General features: G+C 43.0%; 1 protein-coding gene across 3 annotated transcripts in view; it reads right to left on the bottom strand.

Annotated features, from left to right (window-relative positions):
- spns2 (SPNS lysolipid transporter 2, sphingosine-1-phosphate) overlaps positions 1 to 11,183 on the bottom strand; it is a 67,835-nt gene that overhangs the window by 3,774 nt on the left and 52,878 nt on the right. Inside the window, exons 9-12 of one of the 3 annotated variants that reach the window (XM_032533488.1) lie at positions 9,651 to 9,716; positions 9,043 to 9,141; positions 5,726 to 5,889; positions 3,110 to 3,156 (exon numbers count right to left, since the gene is read on the bottom strand). In XM_032533488.1, the coding sequence (XP_032389379.1) occupies positions 3,114 to 3,156; positions 5,726 to 5,889; positions 9,043 to 9,141; positions 9,651 to 9,716 (372 nt within the window). In that variant the 3' untranslated portion in view covers positions 3,110 to 3,113. The remainder of the gene's footprint in view (positions 1 to 3,109; positions 3,157 to 5,725; positions 5,890 to 9,042; positions 9,142 to 9,650; positions 9,717 to 11,183) is intronic. The other 2 variants (XM_032533487.1, XM_032533486.1) reach the window with 2 other exon arrangements.

The following is an 11,183-nucleotide window of genomic DNA, read 5'->3' as shown; positions in this document are numbered from 1 at the left end:
TGTGTGTGTGTGTGTGTGTGTGTGTGTGTGGTCGCTGCCTACGAGCCCACTCAGCCCTGCTGACTGAGGACTCTGAGCTTCCGTTGAATGATAAGTGTGCAAAGAAGGAAAGTATGTGCCTGCAGCTGTATAAACACTTTTAACACTTTAAGTTTGGACGGCAGTGACTAAAACGGAGTTTGACCTCGTGATGTGAGATTCCTCCATGTAAAATGGGATTGTGGTTACTGAATAAATGAGTGTGAAGCTCTGCTGTCAGATCTCATGCTGATCTTTTGACAGCCCCCAGCTCGGGGATGCCCTCTTGTTATCACGCTGCGTGGGGTGAATCTGGTCAGCCGAGGCTGGTTCCTCCTGCAGAGGAAGGTAATTGGATCTCAGTGTATCAGATCTCCATCTGGGATTGCATCACCGGAGATTAATAGCTGGCGATGTATAACATCTTAGGCGATTACTGCTTCACTTAATCCTCATTTATTCAGCGGCTGTGTGTCTCTCCTCTCCTACTCTAAATTCCTCTCCTTCACTTCCACCCGCTCGCTAGAGCCAAACACTTTTCTGTAATGTAAAACAGTCTCCTTTAATCTACCGCAGCACTACACAACGGCATGTGTTCTTTTACCTCCTTACGTTTCTTTCTTAATTGTTTCTCAGAGCAGCGGGTAGTACCTCTGGGAACAGTGTTCGGAGTATGTGTTTGGACTACAACACTTCACATCATAGCCTATCAGAGACCGATGGACCGTGAACTGTATTGATCTGTGAGTCAGACCCAAGGGAGGAAATATTGCCCGTCAATGATTGGATTATCCACCAAAAAGAAATCTGTTGATAATCAATCACCACTGAGTTCCTCGGTGGATCACTTGAGAACAGAAACGATCAGTTTGCGGGCGGATTCAACCCTGACCTCATGTATCTGTAATCACTGCTCTCTATAATTAGTCCTGTTTGACAGCAGGGGGAAAATGCCACTGTGTGTGACAGAGAGCTGATGAAACCCTCAGGCTGGGAGCATAAAGTGCCGCCGAAACCTGATGTGTGGCAGCCATGTGGGAGCCTCTCATGTCACCTGTCATTAGCTGTGCATACTAATGTCACCCTGCCAATGGTAATGACATTGCAGTACTTGCAGTAAAAGACCACACTGGTGGTTTTGCATATTATAGCCATACTGAGAAATCCAGAGAGAGTTGTGTGGAGTTGATAGTCTTATTTAGCTTTGTATCAACTCATTGGGTAATTGCTTGAATGTAACAGATGTTCATTATTATAAAAACAATTATGCAATAAAGGTTTAACCATTTTAGAAATTGTTTAGCCTGAATATTTCCCCAGAATATTTTCCAAAGCATGCCACAACCTTTTTATAGATTGATTTCCTGCCTTCAAGACAGCCATGGCCTCCTATTCATTGCCTTCTAATCAACTTGCAGAGCTTTCAGACTTGCTTGTGATGGGTAATGTATCTTATTTTCTTGGGCCTATGTTTGACTAGGTTATGTGGTTATGCAGCTGCAAGCATAAAGTGTTTGGAACAGTCTCATAGTTGGCACATTCAAAGACACTTTGACAACGCAGATTTGAATTGTAGCTGACAACAGATAAGTTATGTCTAATAACAGTACAAGAAAGGAATATAAAGAATTTAGGAATAAAATCCACATGGTTTTTGTATTCATCACTGTTGCACAATAAGACAATAACGCTGGACCTTTTCTTTTCATCAGCTCATCAAGATGCTCAAATGTCAGATCACAGAGTGTCCTTGAATACACAAAGGATAGTTTTAATTTTATAAATTTTTGTACAATGATCATAGCTGCCTTATGATATATAGATAAAACAGCTGGTTGCCCCTGGAAGTAGACACTGTATAATTAAATGAAATGAATGGAATCTAATGGCTGTCTGGAAGGCAGAAATAAATCTGGAAATGTAAATGAAGGCTTGAGAAAATCAGCAAAGTGTTCATAGAATCATCCTGTCTTCCGCTTGCAGGATATTACACCTTGGTAAAGTTTTTACACCAAGACGACTGTTGCCTTCAAATACTGCAGGGAGTTGCCACTGGCAGATCACCCTGCTTCCTCGCCTGAAGTCTAACCTTTCTGTAAGAAATCCCACACACCTCCACTTCCTGGGTTTCACAAGTTGCTGCAATTTTATCACAAAAGCAACACTAATAAGAGCACATGTCAGTGAGTTTATAATCAAGTCTTTGTTGACATTTTTTATTCCTTGCAAACCAAGAAATTAACTAATAAGCATTTTTTTAAGGAAAGCTACATATATACTGTATATATATGAAAGGAAGGGATTTGTTCTATTTTTCTGACCTTCTCCATTTCACACTGAAGACACATAACGCATTATTAAGGCGGTGATAATAAACCCAGCAGTGTACACATTTATTTTCTGCACTTTGTGTACATTTTTGACAAATAAACCCAGATAGAGATACAAAGAAATGATAAGAAGAAGGGTAAACCTTGACCTTTGGCTTCAACATGATGACCTTTACATAAAGGCACAAGAGATACCTTGTCCTTCTAATCAGTTTAATCTTGTTATTCTGTACAGGCAACTACAGTAGCTCCCCATTGTCCTACAGTGCAGAGTTGGCTGGTGTGCTGCCAAATATTGTGTCTTTTCTTTGCTTAGTTAATCATTAGAGAGGCTTTGCACCGTGTGTGAGAGTCTGATAAAGGCAGGAAGGAGGGAAGGCAGCTCGGGTCTTGATAAGATGCCAGATAGTTGGTCAAATAACCAGCACTCTAACAATGCCTGGGCACTCCCTGAGTACACTAAGATAGGAAATAGATCATAGATCAATCATGTGTGTATCATAACGTGTATCACTTTCAGCGTTTACAATGGCATAAAGCTTTGGATAGCATCAGGGTCAAAGTGTCTTTTAAGTTCTGAAAGACGTCCTCCTACTGAAAGGAGCTCTACATTATGCTTCCCCGGTAATGAGGAGAAAGCCCTATAAATGTTGATGATCCAAAACCGTCTCTTTGTTAGCAAACACTTAAACTGCTTGTAGAACTGCTGATGTGAAAAGCACTAAAGTGTAAAAGCAGCTTTGGGAGAAAAGGCAATTTACCTGGTCATACCTTGACTGAGGAGGGTGGTCGTGTCATCTGGCTCAACCTGAGGAGAGAGGTATAGTTTTAGGATTTATGGATCCACAAACGCTTTCAGACAGATGTTCTCAAATCACATTTAACATGTATTTTTCTCTTTTTCCAACAAATTCTCCCAGTTTTGCTCGTTACAGGCTAACTGTCTTCCACCGTCTGTCAGTTGTCAAAGTCTGCTGATCCTCCAGGCTGCAGCGCCCCCCCTGCCCTGACCCACACTGAATCTCGTACTGTCAAAGCGCACCGGCACAGCAGAGGAGACAGTTGTGCTGTCACACATTGCTAAGTGTAAATGTGGACTATTAGTGGCAACACTGCAGCCCAAAAAAGCTAACAACCTAGAAAAAATAAAGCACTCTTTAAGGCTGAAAATAGAAAAGCGCGCTCCAGTGAGTAACTTGTTCGGCTCCGCGCCTTTTATAAATAGCATTGAATATCTGAGGACACACTCAAAGGAGGGGAAAAAGCCGCAAAGCGCTCTGTAAAGTCAGGGGAAATTCATAAATCAGGGGCTTTATAGCGTGAATGGAATATATAAATACCCCAGTCATGAAACAGGCCTAGTTGTTCAATGTCGTGGATGTTGTCATATGTCTTGGTCCCTAAGGTGCTGTTTGCAGCTTGTTACATAAAAGCTGCTGCTGTATAAGTTTGAGTTTTTCTTCATTGGGATGTTTGGTACAAATCTCTTTGGTTCCACAGGGGCCTCTAGTATACTATGTGAGGTATGCAAAGCTATGTTTGCTATATATATACAAATCTTGATGCAATCTGAAAAGCTGGTGCATGATTAACCCATCTATAGGTGAGGCATAAAGTGAAGGTGGAAAGTTAACTATTCTGATTCTGGTAGTTCTTTGTAGATACAGATGGAAGATTGGTATTCAATATGTTTCTCAGTGTAATGTTGTTATATCAAATATACATGTGTACTGGATGCATATATGTGGTTCAGGAAAAGGTTTCTAATTAAGCTGGTTATTACCATTTATAACTGCAGTGTATTAATGGCTTATTAACATGTCTAACTGTAGACTCTGCTCATTAGAAAGTGACAAACTCCTGGCCTTTTATTAATAGTCTTTATTAAAGACTCAATTGCCAGAGAGATTTTTCACAACCTGGCAACCAAAAATGTTATTAGCTTCTAATCTATATCTAATCTATGAAGCATTAGTAAATGATTCATTAACGATTAATACAACTGTTTAATTAAGGTACTGTATAAGCTTGAAATGTCGAGCCAGTCTCCTCGTGTCTATATTGAGCATTGTATTTGTAATAAAGCACATCCAGGACAGGAACGAGCTTCCCATCCTCCAAGTGTCTCATATCTGAGTCTTATTAACTCCATATGTTGCTCTATTAGCCCTGCCCTACAGCATGTAGTGTGAAAGTCAACGGGGTTGTGGTTAGATATGGGTTTGAGTGAACGTGTGCCATCTGCCCACACTGTGCAGTAAAGTGGTGAGATAGCTTAAACCACAAATTGGACCACAAACTAGTATCTATTACTGGCACGACGGCAAGACTGGGACAGTTCTTTTTGTCATTGTTCTGCATTTCTTCTCTTTCCTTTCCTGCCTCAGGCCCGACAGAAGCCACACATCAGCTTAGCGGGCCTTTGCGGACACCCCTTTAAAACTAGGAACATTACACAGAGAAAGTAACGGCTTGGGTGGTAACTCGACCCCAGGATTAAAAACTTCCACTGAAACTTGAAGTTCAATTTCCACATTTCTCTTGCAAATTTGGAACTGTCCTTTTCAATGCATACGATTAGAAATATGTTTATTCTGCCTAAATTGTGCAAAGAATCTGTCTTAATAAGGGGTTTTGGTGTGGGAACGACAAACTCCTCAGGGTGAAGACAAGGCTATCTGCAGACAGACATCAGACATCAGACTGCCATCCTGTCTTAAAATATCCCTCATCTTCACCAGGAAGGAAGTCATTTCTGAGAGCGCTGCCACCAGGGGAGTAAGTCAATGTGCTAAAAGTAGGAAAAAATAGTCAGAAAGAAACAAGAAGTCATGTCTCACCATCTGAAAGCGGATGAGTGTGTTTGTTTTAGCCTTTTAAGGCTATGACCAGCTACCGTGCCCTCTGGGGTCGTCACGTTTTTTGGTGTTTGAAAGAGGAAAATGTGAATGCTTGACTAAAAGGGAGGTAGTTGGTAAAAGTCTATGTAAGCACACTTAAACAAATGAATGGCTAGAACAGCTTGTGTCAGCTCTGGAGCACTTTTACTGTAGCTGACTGGCACTTTCTATTGGCTCTGGGGCCTTTCTGCTTTCTGGGTCTATCTGAGCTCCATTGTTAGCATCACTGGGCAGCTTGTCACTGACTTCAAACCACACAACTGGGTTAGAGACAATATAATTGTCTAACCTCTTTATGTCTGTATGGCACTCAGAATAACACCAATATTATTGCTACTTTTCCAGCCTCTTGCACTGAGGTGGTGTGTTTGGATTTATGGCGCTCAGAACATCTCAAGCAAGTCTTAAATATTTAAAGAAAGAATGACTAAATAACAAATGAATAATGATGAGTTATACACTGTCTGAGTCACTCACTGTTTCTCGGCCTTCTCCCTGTCATCCAGGAAAAACAGCGCAGTAGCCAGGAAAAACATGCCCCCCAGGACGATGATGAAGGGACAGAGCATGAGGGCATAGCCCAGACTGAGGAACCGCCACAGCGCCGAGGTTGCGTAGCTCTGCTGAAGGGCATCGGAGATCTGCACACAAATACACAATGACAAACACATACCACCAGCAAAACCACCACACATACGCACATAGGCAAACACAGACAAGAGAGATTTAATTCAAACTAATCATCTACCAAAAGTTCTAAAAATAGCCTGTCATGCTTCACATCACGCTATGCTCAACTCACTCATACAGTGGGAGCTCTGCAAGTCTCATCACGGACCAAATGGACATCCAGCATGATGTAAGACACCCTGTTCGGTTTTAAGCGTGGCAGGATTTTACAGCTAATAGCTCGTACTGTATTGTTGTCAAAGGCTTGGGTAACACTTGTCTGTCTGTGATGCGCGGGGCTGAGGAAAACAGCAGCTGGAGAATAGTGGGTGTAAAATGACCATTTCTGCTTTCCAGCGTCACTCACAAGGCAGCTCTCAAACATAGATCACTGTCCTGACGATCGGGACGGAGAGGAGGCTGCCGATGGTAGCTTTGAGCAGAAGGGGGCTTCTTGTCTGTGTGTGAGTGAGAGTCTGAGCAGCCATAGGTCACCCTGGCTCAAGCACATTATATCTTAGCGTCAGCAGAATGAGATTCTCCACGGAGAGAGCTGGAGAACTGCTGACAGGAGGATGTCGGAGGGAGTAAACGTGTGCGTACAGTGTTCATGTGCATGCACGTATCCCGAGGAGTGATCAGAGAAAGAGTGAGGATAGCAGAAGGAAATAAATGAAACACACGTGATTGTACGTCCAGCAGCTGTGTGTGTGGCCACTGTAGAGCTATTTCACCAGGTACGGTAAATTGCCTGCGACTTGCAACAGAACAGCTTAGCTAAAAATACATAGTGTGCTGCTGTATGCAATTATCAAGCTAGAAGGAATTTCTTGGAAGATTGCTGACAGATTGTTCCTGGCGTTTCCCTGCCACCCACTCTGCCCGTGGACATGTCCTACTCATGCAGAACAAGAGGAGTCCATTATGTGGTTATTGGGGGATTCTTCTGTGACAACTGTTTTGGTCTACGTGCTGATGGGGGGGGGGATGTTGTTACAAGCTCAGGAGAATTTCTGATGCACTTTGTTTTTTACACATCAGGACGTGGCAACTGTGTGGCATTCGGGCACCAATATTAGCAGGCGTTCCCACAAAAAGCAACTATGTGGATTGTAGAGTTGAGCACATCGTCTGCTGGTCTGCTTGGTGCACATGTCAAAACCTAATGGTGAACCAAAACGACTGACTGACTCACTCACTTTCTCCTGTGGTTGCTTAGCAATAACCACCCGTCTGTTTTCCTTGAGATTCTCCACTTTGCTCATTCACAGGATTTGTGCCAGTGTGCATAAGTGACTGTATATCTGCCCGCACTCAGCGTGCGTCACGACTACTCCATCACACTCGCGTGCTAAGCCTCAGTTCAAGATCTGAGGCAGTGAGTGGTGACGTACTTGGAGCATTCTGGCCCTTGTTGGTCGGGGGTTTGAGGAGGAGTGAGAAACCCCCGGACATTAAGAATGTCACTCAGAGGAGTCGTGAGCCCGGAGGCTGGATGGAGAACCTGGGGGACTGGCGAACTGTGGGGCCTTGACGGGGTCATTCTGGCTGGCAGTGTGTGTGGGCTGCATTAGTCTGACATTTGAAACTTGTAGAAATATTATGAGAGCAATTATATTGGGGAGCATATCATGTTGTAAGGCTGAAACTAAAGGTGTAACTAAGGATGATTTTAATTATCAATTAATCATTCATCTATTTAACTGCGCAGTCTATAAAATGGTGAAACGTGCCTGTCAAACGTTCCTCGAGCCCAAAGTGACATCTTGACATTGATTGTTTTCTCCGACCAACAGGCCAAAACCCAAAGATAATTCATTATTAATCAATTCATTGATATGAAACTGCTGTATGGAGCAACAAATCCTCAAATTTAAGACGCAGAAACCAGGAAGTGTCATCCTTTTTGTTTAAATAAATGACTTACATGCTTAATCGGGAACCAAAACAGCTGTCAGTCATTTTTCTGTGGATTGAATAATCCATTAATCTTTTCACGACTGGTTGCAATTATTACGTCAGTTTGAATTAAAGTGATCCCGACTGAATCACACAGCATTTCAAAGTAATGTATCTCTCTTGTGTCAACGGGACGTTTGGAGAATATAGGTTGACACCTTTTTTATTTTATTTGATCTGCAGGAACAATGCAGAGTTGGAGTCTGTTTCCCAGTATTTAGATTTTTTTTTGTCTTCTAAAGAGCTTGTCAGTACTTGGACATAACTTACTGCTTCTTTTATCTGGCGTCGACAGTAGTTTAACACTTCCATTTAGGGAAAAACAGGACACTTTGAATGCAGCTCGACAGACAGCTGCGTCTGTTGCCAGGCTGTCAGGTCCTGACAGTGGATCTCCAGCATCAGTTAATTCACTAATCAAAGACTTCCACTTTGTCTCTGTTAACGTGACCTAGGCTGTGAGCCAGAGGCACAACAACAACATAATGGAACACTGAGGTAGTGTATTCTCTCCCAGAAAGTTACTGGCACATCATAGAAACTGATATGAAAAGTTAACCATTCGGATGAGACATGCAGTATGTCTTTGATGTTTGTTTTATGTTGTTTGTGCCAAACAGCATTCGGAAAATGTACCTCCATGGAGTTACTATTTAACTTCAGACAGGTTTATTCTCTGTTGGGAATGAGAGGAATGTAGCTCGACAGTCTGAGGTGGATCCTGTTTTACACTCCATTAAATAGCAAGCCCCCTGGATATATGCATGGGGGGAAGGGGAGGGAGGGGGGGCAGTTGGGGGTTGAGTGACCCTGACCTTGAGAAGCCTAGCTTCCCAGTAAGAACTCCTCTCTCATCTCCTGACCAATCAGTAACAGCGGCCCCTCCTGGGAGCCATCAGATGTGGGCCTACTAGAAACCGCCACTAACAGCCTGAAGAGCAGCGGTGGAATCACAACGCCGCCCCCCCCCACCCCCCCTGAGACCTGTGCTAAAAGCTTGTACTTCACTTTGCCCTGGCCCACTTAACGCAATGCCTGAACTGGTATCTGAATACATGGTGTGTATGAACGGGCCGCTTACATACACGCTGAAGCTGAGATTTATGACCTGGGAGGAAATTCCCCCCCCCCACACACACCCTGAGATTCTTCTGGAAGAGTCTTACCAGGCCTATCAGGTACGGACTTCCTGCATCACCAAGGAGATGAGAGGTGAAGCTCTGAAAGGCGACTGCCGTTGCTCTCCGCGTGGGATGAACGACAAATGAACACAGAGAGAGAGAGAGAGAGAGAGAGACGGAGGGGGAAAAATACATGAGGTGGTGTGAGGTGATGATGAGACAGAGGTAGAAAGATTCACTCAGCCATGTTAAAACCACTCTTGCTTCTTCAGTTATGTACACAGAAGCCACCTCATTGGTTCAGAACACCCCAGGCAGACCTGTCACTCAAACGTCAGTAATGGTTTATCTCCTTCTCTACATACTCACCACAGTCTCCAGCCTTGTTACAAATTTAGGCACTTTTTGGTCCACCGACCTTACTGGAAGACTACTTTCATTTAGCTTACTTTTCACTTAAGCTAAAAACATACATCAGATGTGTTTTCATGAAAAGTGTATTAATCAATCATGGTGAAATATCAGCCCCACCCAAACCAGTCAACTCACAACACTGTGTCTAATTAGATTGCCTCCGTTTGGTGTAGTTTGGTGTAGTTGGTTGCAGGAATTTCCACTGACCCAGTGGCTAAGTATAGGTTCTCAGAACTTACCATTAAAATGTCTGCTGTTATGGCCCAGTTCAGGAAAAGCAGCGTCTCGCCTATAAAGATGCAAACCTAAATAAAGCAGAAAAAAAGAGTCTATTTAGTGGTGCTAATTAAGATCAGCCAATTTTCACTGCACAAAAGACTGGTAGGCAGACATGAAGCCAAATAAGGAGGGTGCAGATATTGCTACTGTGTGTGGGAATCCAATGCTGAATAAAAGTGCTTTGGTTGCTGTGGTTTGAAAACATGTGATTATGCTGTGGCCCAATTACACATGGAGGTGCAGGCCCTTCATTTTGGTCCCATTGAGCCTACAAGCTGAAAAACAGCACAGGAAGATAAGGATGGTTTATTCTTGTCAAAGCCGTATATATTCAATGTGGGAATCTGAACACTTCCTAAGTTTAAATCCAGCTACGTTTGCATTTATGTCCTACTGTAGTTCTGAATGGGTGGAACACAAAACTTAAGCTTTAAATCACATGGTAGACTTGACGCACAGCGTTATATGTGCAAGTAGGCTACTGTTTGTACACCGGCTGGTACCAGCTGGTGTACATGGCCACTTTATTAAAAACAGACCAAGAGGGATTTGGTTTGCAGTGGAATCTCGCGCGTCTGTATTGGCTGGTTTCATCTGGCACAGTTTGACATGGCAGGTTGATGTGTGGACGCTGCTGGGGAATAACCCTTCTGCCAGTGTGCCAGACCTACAGTACAGTACAGAGAGCTCCAGAAGGAGTCTGACAGAGGAGATGTAGACAAGTGTGTTCTGAGGGCTGCGAACCAGACACCGTGACCGACATGTTGCCCAGCCTTTCCTCAGATTAGCTGTGTGTTGACGAGACAACAGCTGCGAGGGGGCAATGGTTCCACAGCCACGTCACGCCTCATAACATGACACATCTGTCAGTGCTTCGCAATGAAACCTGAGCTGATCCCATACAACTGCTGCAGTACTGTACAATGATTTAACATGGGGGTGTAGAGTAGTCCGAGGAACGTCAGGGCCTGTTATGGTTTAACTACTAATACTGTCTCAAAATTCTTAAATGGTCCTGGGTAAGATCTGAGACATTGAGAGCATCTGATGCCTGCATCTTTACCTCTTTGTGACCAATGCAAAGATAGAAATCTGGTGTCACTTAAATGCATAAAAAGCAAAAACCCTGTCTGTCACACAGCATCTTTCTAGAATTAAGTCTGTTGTCAAGTAATTAACATGGACACCTCAGGTCTAATTGGCTGAGTCATGCCTCGCATCAAACAACTGATGAATGTGCTCCTTTGACCTCATGGGAGTTCATTCATTCATTTAATCAAAAAGCAAGTCATTATTTATCATTTAGTAACTTTTTTCAGCAGCTGTTGAAAATCAATACGCTCCATATACTCCCTACAGTATATGGAGCATGGCACATTTAATTAATAAGGTAATTATTTAAAATAGTCATTATTTGTTGATTTAAATGGCGTGTTATCACAGTTTTATAAAAGCAGTCATTGTCAAACATACCTCACACATACTTTAGTTTT

Source organism: Etheostoma spectabile, chromosome 13, assembly GCF_008692095.1.
Source record: "Etheostoma spectabile isolate EspeVRDwgs_2016 chromosome 13, UIUC_Espe_1.0, whole genome shotgun sequence".
In the NCBI taxonomy this organism is placed as follows: Eukaryota; Metazoa; Chordata; class Actinopteri; order Perciformes; family Percidae; genus Etheostoma; species Etheostoma spectabile.
The sequence above is the reverse complement of the archived record's forward strand: the minus strand, read 5'-3'. Positions and strand labels throughout refer to the sequence as shown.